This window comes from Nilaparvata lugens, chromosome 12 (assembly GCF_014356525.2).
Source record: "Nilaparvata lugens isolate BPH chromosome 12, ASM1435652v1, whole genome shotgun sequence".
NCBI classification, from domain to species: Eukaryota; Metazoa; Arthropoda; class Insecta; order Hemiptera; family Delphacidae; genus Nilaparvata; species Nilaparvata lugens.
Genome location: NC_052515.1, coordinates 24,461,652 through 24,482,806, shown reverse-complemented (window position 1 = coordinate 24,482,806; position 21,155 = coordinate 24,461,652). Strand labels below are relative to the sequence as shown.

Genomic DNA, 21,155 nt, shown 5'->3' with positions numbered 1-21,155 from the left:
GGGTATTGAGATTTGTATTTATATTACAAGTAGCCCTATACAGAAAAGAGACTTCCAAATTGAGTTGCATTCTAGGCACATTGCATCTATTTCCGATATTCGGCGATTCAGTTCGACTATCATCTACTGATCAAACAGACTTCCAGTTTAGACGACAGGATTCAGAATGTAAATATAGCCTACTGTTTGGAATTCTATTCGAATTGACCTTGAAAACCGCTATCTTATCATCTACAAGAATTCTTCGAGCTTCACTATTATTAGAAACTTGTGTAAATTTCATAGTATCATTTCTACATCAATTGAGAAATTTTTGTACAGCAACAATGACTAGAATTTCCGATCTTAACTAATTCGAATCCCATCATCCATCATTATCAATATATCGACATGTTTCTGAATGACAGTATTAATTAAGATTTAGGATCTTAAATACTATAGATACGGCAACAGGAGGGTGTCTCATTCTCAGTCAATCAATGAAACTAATCCATCAATAGAGTTGATTAAGTATTTCCACTTTCTACCATAATAAACATAATCCGACTTTTTTGCTACAAAGATATCACTAGGAAGTTGTAACAATGCTTAGCCAATATCCTATATCTACATCAAATTTAGTTGTTACATCATTAGACTAGATTTTTTTCGATCATCTAAACTAGCGTTAAATTTACATTGATGGCATTATAAACATAACTAGAGATCATACAAGAAACTTTTTGAAGTGTTTTTATCCTTCACTGTATTCAATATTCAAAACTTAATTTTTATTGAAATTTCAATATTGATTAAATCGATGTTTCCACAACAAAAATACAGTACAGATATACATCTGCTACTACATTTTAATAGTAAACACATTCATTACACATTAGAAACTTGCATTCTACATGCAAACATCAACAACAGCGATTGAGTTGTTTTCACAGCACAAATACAATATGGATACACTAAAATTTTCCGATCTTAATTACTATTTTTTACATAGGAAATTCGTATTATATTAGCAAATATCAACAACAATATTTAGTTGTTGGTTTCACAGCACAATTACGAATATTATACAAATATACGATTATGATATTTACTAGAGTTTGTTGTTGATTCTAAGTAGGATACAATTGTTAGAGTGGGGAGTTTTGTTTGTTTTTTAATGCCGTTAGCAATAGGATCACTGGGATGGATTAACATTGGGAGATTAATATTAATCCCAGTTTAACTGTTGTCTCTATGGATAAGTAAGTGAATAATACTGATCAGATAGTCCATACATGCACTTTCTCAGCTATCACACACCAGTTGGCATGGTCATAGTAAGAGGTAATGATGTGCAGGTTCTCGACGTACCGCTCGATGAGTGTATCGAGTTCCCCTTCCTTGAACACGTGGTAGTAGCGATGGAAAGTGATGGCCCCTCCCCCACTGTCCGACATCAAGCTTTCCTGAGACGTGGATCCACTCAGAGAAGTCTCACAGCTCTCAGTCTTCGTGAGGGTCTCGGGTGGTTCCTGGGTGGACGCCCTCTGTCTCACCAGCTTGTTCATGCAGCTGCGATGGGACGCGGTGTCCTCCGAGGATGACCTCCCGTCACACCTGGCGACCCGACGATCGGCGTACCTCGCGTCCTTGCTGCAATCACTCCCCGCCCTGTCTGACGTCAGAGACGCCGTGCTCGCAGTTTTGCCCCTCGAGCAATCACTACCACTGCCTGTCCTGTCAGACACATCCCCTGCGTCACTCGACTCCAAACTTGTCCCGGGACGTAGCAGCGATGCCTGACTACCACTGGTCTGATCGCCAATCGAGATAGTGTTCCTACGAGAATCACCAGCCCTACTACTCTCGCTACCACTTGCAGTTCTCTCCGAGATATCCCCCGCATCACTAGACTCCAGGGACAGCCCGGGTCTCAACGACAAAACACTGCCAGAGTCACAGATCTGTATGGTATCCCTCCTAGACCCGGCTCTGCTACCATCACTACTGCTCCCTGTTCTCTCCGAGAAATCCCCGCGTCACTAGACTCCAAGGAAATCCCCGAACGAAGCGGGCCGATGGAGTCGTGGATACTCATATCCACCTTATCCTTCAGAGCACGCTCGGCTGGGTCGGTTGTCTCGACCGATATACTGGGTCGCCGAGGCACTTCGCTGCCTGGCAGGATCTCTATCCTCATCAAATCATCATCCTTCTTTTCCCCACTCTCCAAACCACTGCTCTCCACAGGCAACATAGTGTTCCTCCGAGAGTCAGCCCAACTATCCTCCGTGGATTCCATCTCGGAATCAATGTCACTAGTATCAATACACAGCTCAGGCTTCTTCAGAGTTGATTTCGTGGTTAACAACAACCTTACATCACTAGCCTTCTCTATGTTTTCACCACTGAATCTACTAGTAGTTATTGTCGTCATTGGCTTGTCCAGTGCTTTCAACTGTTTCTCACCATCTTTCAACATCTTTGAAGCCACCACTTCAACTGTCGACGTTTTGATCAATGGAGTTCTAACTATTTCAACAGTTTGTTCACTACTTCTAGAAACATCTGGAACTATCACAACTCCTGGTAATTGTTTACTAGTGCTAGCACAGCTATCAACGGGATCTAACCTAGTGTTTGTAACAATTACTGGTAATTGTTTACTAGTATTAGCACAACTATCAATGGGATCTAACCTAGTGTTTGTAACAACTCCAGGTAATTGTTTACTAGTACTAGCACAGCTATCTAACCTAGTCTTTGTAACCGGTTTATCGCAGATAATTTTTTCATTGTCATCTTTCTTCTTCACATCAATGTCTTCAGTAAAAGGCTGCTTGAAGCTAGATGGCCTATCCTTGCCACTAGCTTCATTACTCAGTTCAATGCCTCTTATTTGATTCAGAAACGTTTTGTTTTTCTCCTGTAGCTCAAGACTAAGTTTTGTCAAGCCTTGAAGCTCTTCACTCAACTTATTCAAATACGGGTCATTCATGATCTCAATGTTCTTTTGTAGAGTGATATTTGTGACGAACTCAAACTCTGGCGAGAGTGAGATGGACTGTGTTTGGCACATACCTCCTTGTTCCCTGTATTTATCGATTTCTACCAACAACTTCTCACTGAGTTTCTCAGCGAAATCGGTCAAATGTTGTCGACACTCTTCGTCCCACAACTCCTCTCTCTTTTCCTTCTCCAATCTTTTAGCTTCTTTCCTCTCACTCTTCCCATCTTCATCGAAAAGATGTGTTTTACTTCTGTTGAACTTCTTTGGTATCGCTCCCAAACTAACAGCTCGACTAGCTTCATTGTTAGTTTGTAGAAATCGTTCACTGTCGTCGGCTTGTAGACTCCAACGTTTCTTCTCAACATCAGGCTCCTCCACTTTTGTCTGTGATGTTGAAGCGTTGTTGCTCCAAGTGCTCATGCGTTCGGTGACCCGTGCGGGACTCAGCTTCGCTTCCTCTATCCTATGCGGACTCCTACGGGTGACTAGATCATCCTGGAGGATTGTGAGAGGATCGGGGGATTCGAACAGCTTCAGCTGTTTCCTCCTAGCGCGCGGACTCGACTGAATCACGGCGTCAACTGTCTCCTCTAGACTACTGGCGACATCTGCTACCGCCTCTAGTAAACTATGGGAAGGAGATATGCGGGGTGATTTGATGGCTTTTGAGACTGTTCTTTCGCTTTCGACTTTTTCCACTTCAACGCGGATCACTCCCGTCTGACTGGGCACTGGTAGACTCATCACTATCTCAACACCTACTGGAGTTGGTTCTGATGGTCTTTCAGCTGTACTGTTGCTGCTATCAGGAACCGGAGTTGGCTTTGGAGGTGGAGTAGGCTGTGTTTCCTTAGACATAACTGGCTCCTTCACGATTGGTGGCTGACTTGGATTCTCCTGCTTCACTGGATGTTGGTCTTTGAGAGGTTTCACATCCTTCTTGTGTTCTTTCTGGTCTACATCTGCAACAAAAATATTAGTAATATATTTTTCATCTTTTTCCACTGGTTTACTCAATATTTTTAATGACACGACTAGTTCCGTGTTTCATTTGGACAATAATCTATGGCATGATTGGCCGAAACCGGTCGTGAAATCGAAATTAAAGGGTACTAGGGATTCTATTAAAAAAGTTGTATATTATTTTCAAAGTTTAAACAGAAAAATATGTAGAACTGACAATATCATCACCTCGGTTATAATATATTCAATATAGTATTTTATTTAGTATTCGATACTTGGTTTAATATTAGATAATTATTCTCAAAGTATCTTTATTTTGTAGCTGACGATTCAAATAGATTATTTGCTGTCTAAATAAAGTCTAATTCGAAATTTTTTACACATTGGAAGAAGTCCTAAATTCTTTACATTTCATTTGTATATTACATTCAAGCTCAATTTTATAGCCAAGCACAGTTCCATCACACGTTTTCCCCTGATTCAATGTGACTGAAATTGGCTATAGTGAACTTTCAATTCAAATAATGCTGACAGTTGAAAGTTATTTTCACTTTTAGATTTCTAATTTTAATAATGTAAAACACAAAGCTCTTGTTCATTAGAAAAGAAAACAAAAAAGAGCAAGAAGAATTATTATTGAAAGAGCAACTTGTACGCTGTTAAGCAGGTTGCCTACCCGCCTACGCAGAACGGGGCCACTAAACACAGTACAATATACTGATTGCTTTTTACAAAACAAATCAAGCTGATATAGAATATAATATATAATAGAGATATATAATAATATATACAGGGTGATTCATCATTATGGTAAAATAATTTAATACGTGATAGTAGAGGTAAAAATAAGAAAAAAAGTTCCTATAAACATATATCCATAAACGCTTCATTAGCGAGCTATACAGGGTGAAAGATTTCGCCCGGAATTCAGTTCCTCTGGTGAAATACACCGATGCTGAATTGTTTGGGGACTAGTTTTTGAAAAACTTATGCTGGATTTATATGGAAAAATATCTGAAAAATTGAATAAAACTAGTCTGGAATCTGTAGTGTGAGTAGTTTTTGAGAAAAAAGTTGAAGTATGCAAAAAATCTAAGTAGAAAAACACAGACTTCTACGTTTGATGCCCAATAACTTTCTTTAATGACCAGTAAACAAATAATTTTTCGCAATAAAAATTGTAGAGAATTTAATTCTGAAAAGAATGATGTAAGCTGTGTAAACTAAATTTAAATAAAAGTTGGATAAAATGTATTCTTATGTAGTACATTACACCACAAAAATTTGCTGTTTTATGAGGAGAGAACTAATAACTCATAGGTTGTAGCTGATTGCAAATAAAACATGGATTTTAATAACAGCTGTTCCAAAACAGCTGATTTATTTTGTTTTAAATAAAAAAATATTTAAAAGAAATTATCAGCTGAAAATTATTTTCAGAAATATTTTAGCTCACTGTTGAACAAAAAAACAAACTGTAAGTTAGGCCTACTGTAACCGCGCTGTGTTTTTTGTTTAATCTATTAACCAGTTATTTGTAACCATTTCACTTTGCTTTTGTGTTAAGTGTTAACTTTTTAAAAAATGGCAGGTAATTTTAGACATTATTCATACTCCGAATTAGCTGACATGCATTTAATGTATGGAATGGGACACTACTGTAATAGTACTGAAGCAAGACGTTTGTATCAAGAGAACTTTCCTAACCGAGTATGTCCAAGTTCAAGGTTTTTTGCCACTATTCATCAACGTCTGTCTGAAACAGATTCTTTGATATCCAAAGAGCACATTTATGCAGGCAGACCCCGATCTACTAAGACTGTTGAGTTAGAAGAACAAGTTCTTAATGAAATTTATGAACATCCGAGAAGAACACAAGAGAATTGTCAGTGCAGTTTAATGTCAATCAATCTATTATTTGGAGGATACTAAAAGAGCAACAATTACATCCATACCACCTCCAGAAAGTTCATACTCTATTGCCACGAGACTGTATTCCCCGTGCTGGTATTTGCCGATGGTTTTTAGTAAAACTTGTTTACCCAAACTTTTTAACAACCGTTTTATTTACCGACGAGGCACACTTTACAAGAACAGCTATCGTTAACGTCCACAACTAACATATTTGGGCAGCTGAGAATCCTCATGCCATCAATCCTAATCTTCCACAACATCAGTTTTCAGTAAACATTTGGGCAGGAATCATAGGAGATCATCTACTTCTGTTCGAGCTTCCTCCCAGGCTTAATGGCATAATCTACTAGTCTTTTGGTATAAGTTTAATGTCATTTAGATATGCTACTTTCATATAAAAAAAACTTTTCATAAAAAACCGAATATTTTATTTGCAATCAGCTACAACTTATGAGTTATTAGTTCTCTCCTCATAAAACAGCAAATTTTTGTGGTGTAATGTACTACATAAGAATACATTTTATCCAACTTTTATTTAAATTTAGTTTACACAGCTTACATCATTCTTTTCAGAATTAAATTCTCTACAATTTTTATTGCGAAAAATTATTTGTTTACTGGTCATTAAAGAAAGTTATTGGGCATCAAACGTAGAAGTCTGTGTTTTTCTACTTAGATTTTTGCATATTTCAACTTTTTTCTCAAAAACTACTCACACTACAGCTTCCAGACTAGTTTTATTCAATTTTTCAGATATTTTTCCATATGAATCCAGCATAAGTTTTTCAAAAAGGAGAGCAAAAACGAAAAAGAACAAAAAAAAAGAGCAAGAAGAATGAAAAGAACTTGTACGCTGTAATGCAGGTTGCCTACCCGCCTACGCAGAACGGGGTTACTAAACACAGTACAATTTATACTGATTCTTTTTTACGAAACAAAACAATCTGATAGAGATAGGGGAGATATGTTAGCCGAGAATGTAAAGTTGCCCTTTTGTCTCTAGATTTTCAAAAAAGATCTATAGTGAGGTCTACGTTAACGATCGTGAATAACGATCTGGCAACATAGATGGATAGATGCACTTTTATTTGCACTTTACAACATTAAAAGTGATGCGATATCATAAGATACGTTAACTTTCAACAACGTAGCAGAGCTAGAAAAGGATAGCAGTATCTGCTCTGCCCAATGATGGACAAGGATATCGAGAGGTCCACGTTATAATGGCAGTGGAGAAAGATAGGAGAAAAACGTTGCCGAACCTCTGTCTTGTCAATGCCTTCTATAGACGGTAGATGATACAGGTTTATCGATGTAATATTAACTGTTTAAACATTTTAACATTCTCGTTTAAAATAATCAATTATGTTTTATTTAGCAAGAAATTATATTTTTCAATAATTTCATAATGAATTTACATAATTAAGATGAAATATTTTGTTGAATAATTATTAATTCTACATTGTTGAAAGACGATCTGGCAACAGAGCAAAGTGAGAAAGAGATAGCGCCATCCGCTTTGTTGAATGATAGACAAGGACATCAATACCACTGTTAATCAAACACTGTCATTATAACGTGGACCTCACTATAATCTATAGATTGTGTATGATGATGTTGATGGTAATGATGATGATGATGATGTATCTATAGAATTTGCCTGTATACCTTCAGCAGTAGCACTAGCAGTAGCACTCTTGTCACTAGATGTCAAGTTGCTCTTTTGTCTCTAGATTTACAAAAACTCTCAGACGTAACTACAGACTGTATCATGATGATAAGGTATCTTTAGAATTTGACTGTATTATGATGATGTTCAAGTAACTGTTGAATTTGACAGTATACCTTGAGCAGCAGCAGTAGCAGCAGAAGTGACAGTAACAGAAATATTAGCAGTAGCAGAGGCAGTAGCAGCGTGTTCCTCATCGTTGAGCACCGAGATGACACTTCCGACCGAGTCAGGAGATGACACACCCGATGAGTCACTGTCCATGTCGTCTGTCTCTGGGTTGAACAGCTCCAGTGACATCAGCTTGGTCATGCTGGCCCGCGCCTCACTGCTCGACTGTTTGCTGCTTCCCGTACCCGCGCCAACTGTCGCCGACCGCCGTACGATCGGGTATTGCGGTTTACCTAAAACAAAACCGTTAAAACAGTTTAGTAAGGGTCAACAAGTTTAGTAAGGGTCAAAAGATAGCGTAGCGGCGGAGGTAGGAAGTATTAGGGAAGGTAGCAGAGAGTGTTGAAAATGATGCATTTCTCTAATTCTTTTTTAATTCATACAATAAGTACATCATCAAAAATGCTAGGGAGAGAAAAATAAGGTAACATTGTACTATTCCTCTCCCAAATTTAGATAAGGTTACACATACTCTGTAATAGGTTGATCCTTGTAGTTGTTCACTTCACAAAATTTCCAGTTCTTAATTATTTTTACAAAGTGGATTTTTAAATTTAAATTTTTCAAAACCAAATAATATAGTAAAAGGCTCTAGTAAAGGCAATAGGCTCTAGGCCTATCAAATTTATATTCTGGATATTGAATTGACGAATATTGGATTGAATCGCTGCTGTAATTGAATTCCAGGAGGGTGACGTTTGGGACCTCTCTTACACTTAACCCTCAAGATTCTTGGAATTTTTTCTGTAATTATAATGTTAATAATTTCCCAACAGTTCATCCATCGCATATTTTATTAATCCTGAAATCAAAAGTACCATGACAAATATACTATCATTAGGCTACATACTATTTACAATAGTTCAGTTGTTTTAAGATACCTGATAAAGTGTTTTGTATGTGAACAATTTGAGTTTTGGAATCGGAATTCGTAGCATGCATGATATTGAAAGCTATTGTTTATTATAATGACAATTACGTTTTATGTGATTTCTTCAATGAAATCAATATCAATTGTGAATCATGTAGGCCCACTTGTGTAATTTTAATAGAGATTCGCCCTCGTAAAATACAATATTCATTTCTAGAAAGACAGCTTGATAAACGAAAATACTCACTCTTGTGTTTAAACAAATCTTGCAGCTGCTTCAACTCGTCCTGATTCTTTTCTGATGGCTTCTTCTCACTAGGTGCTTCCTCTTTGTCAGACCCCTTCTTGGATGCATCCTTGCAGGGAGACGTGGTGGGGGATAACCCAGGGGACAGAGTTGGTCTCAGATCCAGAAAACTGCCCGCTTTGGTGACCTCCTTGGGGGAAGTCAGGCTTTTGGCACGCGCCTTGGGCGAAGGTGTCCTCAGGACAGGGATCGGAATGGGCCTTGAGAGCGGGTCGGTGGGAGACCCGGGGTCAGCGGGCCGATCCCCCGTCGGAGAAGTGGGGGTCAAGTGGGAGATGTTGGGTAACGTGTAGGAACCAACCGTTGGACGCGTTTTGGGAGCATTGCTCAGTAGGAACACCTTGGATGGATTGGACCCGTTGGGAGACTGCTGCAGTTTGAGGGCTGCTTTAGCTGTGGGGGATGTCAGGAAGGTTGTCTGATAAGGTCGGGGAGATGTCGGCTGAGAATGGAACCTTCCTTTCGGAGACGTGGGTGTAGGAGATCCTGACAACAACTGCCCCGGGTGTTTCAGTTTAGGGGACGATGGGTATGATGACATCCCAAACGAAATCTGAGGCGCGTTCTTGAGTTTGGGTGAGACTGGTGGTGGGATTTTGAACTTGGGTGAGGTTGGTTGTGGTGAGGCAGGTGTTGACTGTAACGTGGGCGAGGTATTAGTTGAGGTAGCCGATTGTTCAACAGTGGTTTCCGGCTTAGGAACAAATATCACCGAAGCAAAACTGTCCTCAGAATCAACACTGGTGTCACTTTGTAAACTACTGTCTTTGGAAGAATCTGAACCATCCTCCCTGGAATGCCTCCGTTCACCTTCCTTCTTCTCCACAACTATCAGCTGTTTCGAATCAGCTGGAGGGGTTGGAGGTTCTGGAGTTGGGGTGGGTTGGGGAACAGTACTGGCATCCCCACTAGTCCAATTCTGTAGAATCCTCACAATCCCATGCTTCGATGAGTTGCCTAGGACCTTCTCAATGCCGGTTGTTGAACTTTTGATTTTATTCGTGAAACCATTCTTGAGTATCTGAAATCGTTTGGCAGTGGAAGCTGAAAACAATGTGTCTCTCAACGAATCCAAAGTCCGGTTCCTCCTGAACATCAAATCCTCGTTGAGTGACGCCTGCTTCTGTATGTTTTGTCTCACTTTTTCCTTCTCTTTCAGTCTTTCAGTGGACATCAGTTCTTCATTCATTGATGACTGTTTGAAAACGTTTCCTTTCCTTGAAGAGCCCTGATGACCAGTGGTTCGGAAGTCAGGTAAAGCTTTGATTAAGTCCTTCATGTCTGTTGGTTCATCACCTTCCTCCCCTTCGAAGTCCTCCTCGCACACGGATTTCTTCTGCTTGACCAGTTTCGGTTTTAGCGAGGTGGAAGTGGTGGTTGTGGATTCAGTCTTGGTTCCTGGTTCAGTGGGTTCAGCTTCTTCTTCTGAGGGACGAACTTCCAAGCTGGGTACACTCGATCTCGATCTGAAAAAAAATGGAAAAGTTGAAGAAAGAATAGAATATAACTCATAGTAATTGAATACTTGAATGTGGAAATTCTTACAAATATTGAACTAGAAGAAACTGTTACTGACAATATTAAAGTTTACAGTACTCTAGTTACCATACTTTCTCGAAATGGAGATTGAATGTTGTAATTGTATGAAATTATATTTCACTGTGCCGGTCACTGTCACTGATATGAAAATTTGGAAGGAATGCTTTTGTTGTCAACATTCGTTCGAAACAAAGTGAAGGAGATTAAAACTATTTAGTTATAGAATATAATATAGAAAAAATAGGATAAGAACTCTATCTGTCACAAAAACACAAACAGTACAGTTTGAAATACTAATGAATACAAAAGAAAAGTAAAAAGAGAGAAAAACTGTTTTTTCATATTATTTTGAGGCAATAAAATTGGAATTTGAACTTTGATGGAAATGAAGCGCTAAATGTTGAAAGGCCATTAGTCATTTTTTTCGATTTTCATATTTAAACATAATCTGGTTCTTTGATATTCGACCTAATGTTTTGTGTTGAAACGGCATCATTCCATGCATTATTACAGTCACAGAAGGCATTGGAAATAACTGATTTTTGTTAAAGGGAATCAGTCAGTGACTGATGCCTTTATTAACATTAACCGTTTTTGAATTGAATATTATATAAATTTATATTTAATATAAATGTGACAAATGTACTGTGCGCAAAGAAATAAATTTCCGTCCGAGAGAGCCATATTTTCATTAATTTAAGCAATTTCCAGGTTCACTCACCTAACAATACCCTTCTGCTCGACGTTGATAATATCGCTGAGACTCTTTGACTTGTGGTTGAGCTGCAGTTCAGAGCTGTGATGCGAGCAGGCGAAGGTCTGCCGGCGGTGGGGCGCCGAACAGCCGCCATCTTGGTTCCCGGGGCCGCCATCTTGGTCCCCCTCGAGCCGGCGCAGTTCGATGGGCAAGTCGAGGATGTCCTCACAGCCGTCCGGCTCGTAGCGGCGCGCGGGCGGGCAGTCACACTTGGACGAGGCGCAAGATGTCCACGACTCCAGGAACCAGGGCCGGTGACGGGAGCCACCTCGTTTGCCTCCCGCTAGTTTCTGCGGGAAGATATAAGGTACGGGATACAGGATATTAGTTGAGAGACATATGATACATGATACATGGATATTCATGGTACATGAATACATGATACAACGATAAAAGATATAAAATACACTATACATCAATATTTCCTTTTACGGTAAACTGGCCTCGAATCAAAACTGGCTGAGAAAGTATTTATCTGAAAATAAACTAGAGACCTTGATCTCAGCACATGACCAATTCTTATGGAGCATGGAATAAAATTATAATATTGCCTGAAATCTTCTTTATGAAGTACGTGCTATAACACACGTTCTATTATTAACACATCAGAAGCTAAAATGTTCTAACAACTTCGTGGAGTGATTGACTTCATCATTCAGCTCCTAATTTATTTAAATGAAATAAATCATGTATATGAATATGTAATGAATACATATTTTCTATTTCCCAGAAAAATATCCATAGCAGGTACAGAAACTCAGGTTGAAAGTGAAATAGAATACTAATATTTTGATGAAAGTTTATGGGAAACATAATTTTTACTTGCATAATATATATATATGCATAATGAGAAAATCATAGATTCTTTCAGGAAAAATCTGTACATGATCATTTGTACAGGATGAATCTAAATAGGGACAGACAAAGGATATATTTTAAAGGAAAAACTGTGAAAACTCTCGTAGCTGGTTTGAGAGTATGATTAGAGCATGCAGAATTGCAATGTGTATCAGTCGATGGTTTAGAAGACATATTATAGGTTTGGGAATAAACTGGATAATTATGTTCTACAAGACAAACGAAACTGGAAACTTGGTCTGAAGAAAGACGACCAGCTTAGAGTGTCAGTACTTAGGAGTTCTGGAGAGGATCATAATCATAAATGATCATAGACATAAATAATCAATGATAATTATTGATCATAGACAAAAATGATCAATGATAATAATTGATCATAGACATAAATGATCAATGATAATTGATGACAGTTATAAATCATGCACACAATGATAAATCACTATTTCATTTAATGCAGTCCTCAGTACGACTATTCAAAAGTAATAAGAAAGAGATTCAGTTTCTCCGAACATACCTGTAGAGCCTTCCTGACAAAACTGTAGCATGTTTCGTTGGGACTTGAGAGACTGGAACTACTGGGAGAGCTGGTCATCGCCTTGGCGGGGTCTATCGACCTCCCTTTATGTCGACTTCTTGCTCTGCGACGTTGTCCGTTACCGGCAGGTCTGTCAACAAAACAACGACTATTAATAAAACTAACTGAAAAATTGTACTCACGAGTACATGTGAAAACTATAGAACGAATAATGAATAAATTTAGATTAGATCATAGTGAATTTTATAGTTACCAAATAATTTAGAGAGAGCACAGTGGCTGCAAAGCCAATTATTACTATAGTGAGGTCCACGTTATAATGTCAGTGAAAAAGGTAGGACAACAGCGTTGCCGATTCTCTGCCAAATAGCTGATTCCGGTATATATGTAATATTAACTCTGTTATATTTGCTAAAATATCACTTTAAAATAAATCAATCATATTTTATTCGTCGAGAATAGTATCTTAAGTCACAAGGACGGGAAGGGGCCTTTTGCAGGCGAGAATGATGTTTCTAGTCGAGGCGTCAGCCGAGACTAGAATTTCATTCGAGCACTGCAAAAGACATTCACGTCCAAGAAACTTACACTATTTTTTGTCATAATGATCTAGAAAAGAATAATTGAGAAACAGAAAACATTACTTGCTTGTACTGACATTACTACATGCATTCTATAAACATAACCTAGTTTACAAGTTTCGAATCAGAAATATCTTGATTGTAGGTGACAAAACTTCCACCTGAAGCGCAAAAAGGCGGTTTTTGTTCCAATTTTGCTGTTCCAAATTAGGAACTAGGAAACATACTCGACTGTAAAGAAAACATATGATTTTATTACAGTACAGTATGCTGTAATGAGAATCATAGGTTTATTTGTTCTACAATCAGCTGTTTCATGCTATTTCAGCTGTTTCTAAATATCAGCTTGATTTCATGGATGTAAACAGCTGAAATTGAATGACTATGACAAAAATAGTATATTTCGCACCTAGGGCCGAAAATGAGACTTTTCCGGCTCGAAATCGGTTTTCAAGTCCGGCCGTAGGCCGAGGACTAGAAAAGATTGAGAGCCGGAAAAACATTTTTGCCCATGGTGAGAACGTTATTTTTCGCCACACAGAAAAATAAACAATATAAATATGAGAATAATTGTTTATTGGGCACTTCCGAAAAGCAAAACAGGAAGGTCATAGCTCTAGTAAATCTGAGGTAATCTGAATATCAGGAAATTGTCCAAGTACTTTTATTTTTTATTCTGATTTGTCTAAATAACCTAAAAGATTATGTTCAATTATGTAAGAGGTTGAGTTTATACTTTTTATTCTTCCAAATGACAATAAGATGATAGATATAATTATAAATGATTTGATTCTTGAATAATAAACACAAATGATGAAAAGTTTTTTGATCAGCTGTTTTAGCACACTTGAAATTTGGCCAATCTGAATGTCAACGTCAACAATGATTGTTGTCGTTGACTTCGGAAGTTTAGGTTAGAAGTTCTATCCTACTCTGAAAATCGAATTTGAATAGTTTATAATATATATCTTATCTGTATTTTTTTCATCCAAATAAAATAATAGTATCTTATTGCAGAATACTTATTCAATTCTAGAAGCATGAACTGATTCCTTTACATAAACCATTTTGTAAACACCTTCACATCAAATCAGAATCAGCTGACTTCAAGGTTATTTTACAGCCCTAGGGCCGTAAAACTTTTACCGGCCTGGTCAGAAAACAATCATTTTCGGCCTCCATATGACGCACGAAAACCAGCTTATTACATCCAAGTGGGGCGAAAAAATATTTTTTCAATGATTTGATGATGAATTTTAATGACTGAGATTGAATATTTTATAACGTAGATATGACTACATTGAAACTCATGTCATAATTCATTTGCAATATCTGATTGTGATATAATATGGAAATTGGAAAAATTTCAATGATAGTCAGTCAGCAATATCAAAGCATGCTTTCTTAAGAATAATGATTAAACGTGAAATTGAAATTCTGATAAATATTAATGAATAGAAAGTTATCAAACTCCTGAATAAAAGAATTGAATCTTGAATCGAGTACAAGACAGAATTCCATAGTCATGAACATGAGAGTCTTATTTACTGTGATTAGCATGCTATTTAGTTTATAATAAAAAGAATTTCATGCGACTTATAATTATCTAGATAAAGAATTTTGTTATGTAGTGAGTTTGAAAGAGAATGATTGTAAAGAGTGCATGTTGTGCGAAATGTAGCTTATGAGGACCATTGTGAACTTTATTTGAAGAGAATGATTTTCAATAGCATGAAAAAGAGAACATAGTTAGTTATACAGGAAATTGGAAGAATATACAGAAATATGTATGATAGAGGAAGAAAAAAAGAGATAAATTATGACAGCCATAAGTTCTAATAAATGATTGACGGCTTAAATGATATATGCAGGTGAGGTGGAACTCCCGTCAGGAACTCCCCACCCCAATAAGAGCCATACAAATTAAATATTATTATTAAAGATAGAGATAAAAAGAAGAGAAGAAGAGAGAGTGACAATTAGACAAAAAATAGAGAAATTTCAATAAAAAATTCTAGTAAGATACGTTCAATGAATCCAAAAAGAATATGAAATGAATTTACAATCTGGAAGATCTGTACATCTCTTAGAAAATATTGAACTGGTCAAATCAAAACGTCAAGTGCTCCAGAAAGCTCTAGACTATCATGCCATAATAATTCTTTATCATTCATTACAAAAGAGTTTTAGACTGAGATAATTGGTGCAATAATATGATGGAGTAGAAAACAAAAACAAATATTCAAATAATTCACCATCTTTATCCGTCATAATCCATCGAGAATATTCACAGAACATTCATTATACTGAATCGAAAATAATAAACTATAGTTTGAAGGGAAAACACTATGGGGAAATCAACATTTCTTCAAAGACTGTTTTGTTTTGGGATTAAATCCTTTACTCATCAAAGATGCTCTTCGCTTCGCAATCGAGTTGTTGGAAGCCATTTTTCAAGTTCACAACAGTTCCGCACAGAGGCTGAAACAGTGGTGAGTGTGGATGTAAGCCCTGCTTTCCAATGAATTTCTTCTATGCCGAACGTGGTAAGAATAGCATTGGTTCTTATGGAACTGTTCACACATTGAAGAAATGTAATACCATTTGTAATTATGGCAGTTTCAATACATTAGGGAAATGAAAATGTGTGAACAGACCTCTGTTGGACAGTAGAATGAAAATTCAATAGGTTTTATTTATCAATTTATTTACATTTAACAATATACATGATTAGAAAAGGATCAACAGGCCTAGCCTAAGTGTTTTTCACAGGATTATTTTCGCGTTCCCATTGTGACAATGCCCAAAGACTTCCACGAGTGCCAAGATATTATTTATACTGTAAATGAATAAAAAAGACCAAGAAATTGTCAAAAACCACAGATTTATTGATATTTAGAAAGACCGGTTTCGGTTATTACATCATTGACAATCTCTGATAAACAATGTCATGTCAATGGTATAATAACCGAAACCGGTCTTTCTAAATATCAATAAATCTTTAGTTTTTGACACTTTCCAAGTCTTTTTCATTCAATATGAATAATTACCACAATATCAACTTCTCAACTACACAAAAAGTTTATACTGTGAGCCAGATTTTCCACAAATTTTCATCTTGTCAATTATGAATACTACTATAAAAACCAGGAATCTTTCTTCTGCCTATCAGTCTATTCACTCACTCCCATCCTGTATGAACACTCTCATAAGAACCCATTATATTTCTTCCCTGCCCAGTAGAGTGTTCACACATTGCAATCCAGACTATGTGTAAAAACTCCCATACGAACCAATGGTATTTATTTTCTGCCTAGTGGAGTGCCCTAGTTAGTGGCCTAACAATGTGTGCACTAGTTCTTTGATTTTTACTTTCCTTGCTCTATTATCATAGGTAAGGGAAGTATTGCTTTCCAAAAAAATTAAGGAACCTAATTTCATTTAGAATGAAATTTTTTTTGAATGAAAAAAAAAATTTCATTCAATATTAATAATTACCACAATATCAACTTCTCAACTACACAAAAAGGGAACCTAATTTCAAGTTTTCTATACGTTTCAAAGTCCCCTGAGTTCAAAAACCTTATTTTTTAGCTTGTATTTTACAGTACCTTGACGTTCGTTAAGATTGCTCAATGTTTCCAACAATATGGATTTTGATTTGAATCGAAATCTCTCGTAGGAACCAATAGTATTCTTCACAGACAATGCGAGAACTCTCCCATAAGAACCAACAATATTTTTTATACAATGTGTGAACTCTCTCATAAGAACCAATGCTATTCTTTTTAGACGTTGCATTAAAACCCACATAATAACCAATAGTATTCTTTTCAGACATATCTGAATCTTCCACAAGAACCAATGACATTATTTGCATACAATGCGAGAATTTTCCCATAAGACCTAACAGCATTCTTTTTAGACACTGTGTGATCTCTCCCTTAAGAGCCGATGCCAATGAACCAATTCATCCAGCAGACTGTCTGCACATTCTTCATCAGACAATGTATGAACTATCCCATAAAAACGAATGCTATTCATATCCTGCCCAGCAGACTAACTACACATTTTTCATCAGACAATGTATGAACTCCCCCATAAGAACCAATATCATTCTTTTTGGACAATGTCTAAACTCTCCCATGAGAACCAACAGTATTCTTTTCAGACAATACCTGCATCTTCCACAAGAACCAATCATATTCTTCTAGAAAATGTGTGAACTCTCTCATAAGAATCAATGGTATTCATTTCTTGCCTAGCAGAGTACACACAACAAATAATGAATGTGTGAACACTCCCATAAGAACCAATAGTATTATTTTTAGACAGTGTGTGAACCCTCCCATAAGACCGAATGATTTTCTTTTTAGTCATTGTGTGACAACCCTCCTATAAGACCCAATGGTATTGAACTCTCCCATAAGAACCAATTATATTCTTTCTAGAGAATGTGTGAGAACTCTCCATAAGACCCAATGATATTCTTTTTAGTCAACGTGTGAACTCTCCCATAAGAACCAATTATATTCTTTCTAGACAATGTGTGAGAACTCTCCCATAAGACCCAATGATATTCTTTTTAATCAACGTGTGAACTCTCCCATAAGAACCAATTATATTCTTTCTAGACAATGTGTGAGAACTCTCCCATAAGACTCAATGGTATTCTGTTTAGTCATTGTGTGAACTCTCCCATAAGAGCCAATAGTATTCTTTTCGAGAAATCGGTTGGAAAGCAGAGCGAGTGTAGCTGTTTGTGTTTTGTGTGTACCTGACCGACCGGCACGAGTCGCTGTCCTCAGTCTGCGTGTAGGCGTGGTAGGGCGGGGGTGCTCCGGCGGGACAGTCCTCCTCCTCCTCCTCCCCTGAGGTGGTGGTCGTGGTGGAGGTGACCTCCAGGGAGGGCGCCTGTTGGCGCTGAGGACGGTGCCACGGCACTAGCACGTCTTGCGACTCGAACTGAAACAGTCAACAACGTCGTCACAACTTATTACGACTTACGTTTTCTTCTCACATTCATGATTCCATTTTTTTTATCCTCAACTTGTATAGTGAGGTCCACGTTATAAAGGCAGTATTGATTAACATTTGTGTTGCTGATGATATCTTATTTTTATCATTCGACATAGCATCAGATAGCGACGCAACGCAACGTTGCCAGATCGTTTTCCAACAATGTAGGAATATAATTAATGACCAAATATTTCATCTCAATTATGCAAAATTATTATTTGATCATTGAAGAACATAATTTTCTTTATGAATGAAATATAGTTGATTATTTTGAGCAAGAATGATAAATTTAACATGATATGTTTATATTAAATCCGTATCAGCAATCCTCTATAGAAGGCAGTGGCAAGGTAGAGAATCGGCAACGCTGTTATCCTATATTTCTTAACTGACATCATAACGTGGACCTCAGTATATGATATACTAATACTTTTGAGGGCCCGGTCACACAGGGATCGATCTGTGATCCTTTAGGTATGCACAAAAGCCTGTAAAATTTTAATCGTGTTTGAATAACATGAGAACCAAATCATAAAAGCCCTTGCAGCAAGAAAGCTGCATATAAACTACTTTTGAAAATGCTTATTGACTTAGATTTCAAATCAGCAGGCTTGATTGTATAACTTAGCACCAATGTAAGAAGGTATTTTCTCATACAGTTTCAACCTATGCTGTCTTAAAGCTATATTGTTTCTAGTTCTAGTGTTATGATCGTGTACTTCTTCATTCGTAGTCTTCTGAATGAATTTAACTGATTGTAGTCTTTCTGTTTATGTAATAAATAAATGAATAATTCAATTGATTCTATTCCGTAGTCGATCACAATATTATGTTGCTTCATTGATTGTTACTTGTGATATAATTGAAAATCAATATTGAAACATTACCTTGCGATGGCGTTGTTCCATAGCCCAGACGGATATGACAAGTCGGCCACCTATCCTGAGCACCCGGGTCAGCTCCCGTAGTGCATTGACTCGTCGCTCAGTGGTGGCGAAGTGGTGAACCACCGCTATGGACAGAACCGCATCGAAACTCTCGTCTCTAAACGGCAGTGCCAGGTTGTCGCATACCAAAACCTGACAAAAAATTAATTATCAATAATTTTTTTTTGTATTTTGTTTTTGGCAAATTTCATAAATAAATAATGCACCAAAGTAAGTAGGAAAAAAGTAAAATGCAGTATAAGAAACATCAGACCTACAGAACATCCGGCCATTGTTTTTATACTGAGTATAGTGGAGAGGCCTCATGAATAGTTCTGATCTCTAGCACCTCACACGCCTTTTGGCAGCAGGTAAAAGTGGGACTCACTCACTAAATTCAACTATTTTTATTCCCACAGCAAACACTTGCATATTTAACTTTTTGGTGAGAGCTACTCTCATTTATCAGGAAATTAAAAATCCAGGTTCCCTTTTTCAAAAAATACTTTTATTCACAACATATAAATACCATTTTCAAGTCTAGAAATGAAAGTCTATGTACCCCTGGGAATTAAAAAAACCAAGTACTCCTTCCAAAAACTTTTATTAACGATATGTTTCAAGATATTAAAAGTGGAAATGGCTTGGAAATGACATTTATATATGTTGAAACATGTCGCGAATAGAAGTTTTTGAAAGGGGTACTTAGGTTTTCCATTTCCTGATACTTTGCAATTTGTATCAGCCACATCAAAATACAAGATATTACAATAATAACAACAATAATCTACTATAAAAAAACACAGCAGCAAAATAACAACGATTACATACAATCATAGAGAAACAATAGCGTAAGTAGATATCCCATAGATATCCCATGGTATAGGGCGTTCATGTCGCAACTTTTACTGTTATCTCAAGTCGATTACTGTTGATTATTGTCGAATTTTACTGTTTTGTTGGGGTGAGAGTGTATGAACGGCACAATATGAGAAACTACCAGTGTCACACAGCTCCACGGGAAAGAATTACATGGGCTTGAGATAACAGTAAAAGTTGCGACATAAACGCCCTATTTCATGGGATATCTACTTACGCTATTTTTTCTCTATGATACAATCCAAGTCAAAATTATGCATTGTAATATTCATCTCACTCGCAGATATCATTCATTCTCTCTTTCTGTAAACACTTTCCAGGAATAAGAATTGGATAGAATAGGATAACATAGGTCTTCAAGGCGAGAACTTAACTGCCGAGTTCTTCACCTTACCACAAAAAATTCAATGATAAGTTGTGTGTAGGAGAAGGCCAAGGAGGCATAACTATTCACAAGGCCTCCTATACCTCTACACTTTGAACCTCGATATTTGTAAAGTAAAATTTTCAAAATCTCTTTGGCAATTCAATAGCAACAAAATGTCATATAACTTTACTCTACTTTTTCATTTTTCCACTACAAGATGTAGTAGAACTGTTTCTAAATGAAATATTTACTTGGAATTGAAATTTTCTAGTTTTTCCTGACCTCATTGTTCTTTTCCTTGGCAGTTTCCACCAGCTTCGTGCACCTGTCTCCTCCCAGATTGAAAACCATAGGATTCACATTTAGATATTTTCCGCTACCGCACCCTGGAAAATTCAGAGAATATGTGAATTTCCAATTCATTGAATAGAAGAAAATAACATTGTGAAATATTAGAAAATGATATCAAGCAATTTCTCATTGAGAATTGGATCAGATCATTGGGCTAATGGCACTTTACATTAATTTTTTTTCAAGATTTATTTTTTTTCAAAAGGAAATTTTTTTGTGATTAAGTGATTATCGGGCTTGACTCACTTGGTAACCTCAACATAATTTTCATTACAGGGGTACCTTATTATTGTTTCTTGTACCATACAGTATAGTAGGCTAATTATTTAGCAGTATAATTGTGTAACAAAGAAATGTTAGGTATATTATATTACAAAGAAAATGTTAGGTATATTATAT

At 36.9% G+C, this 21,155-nt stretch overlaps 1 protein-coding gene across 1 annotated transcript in view; it reads right to left on the bottom strand.

Moving 5' to 3' along the window:
* The window catches only part of LOC111060302, a 78,299-nt gene continuing 57,144 nt past the window's right edge, over positions 1 to 21,155 (bottom strand). The window contains 9 exon segments of the mRNA XM_039439254.1: positions 1 to 2,017; positions 2,020 to 3,951; positions 7,712 to 7,999; positions 8,885 to 10,410; positions 11,205 to 11,530; positions 12,613 to 12,763; positions 17,992 to 18,179; positions 19,121 to 19,312; positions 20,688 to 20,791. Of these exon segments, the coding sequence (XP_039295188.1) occupies positions 1,260 to 2,017; positions 2,020 to 3,951; positions 7,712 to 7,999; positions 8,885 to 10,410; positions 11,205 to 11,530; positions 12,613 to 12,763; positions 17,992 to 18,179; positions 19,121 to 19,312; positions 20,688 to 20,791 (5,465 nt within the window). The 3' untranslated portion in view covers positions 1 to 1,259.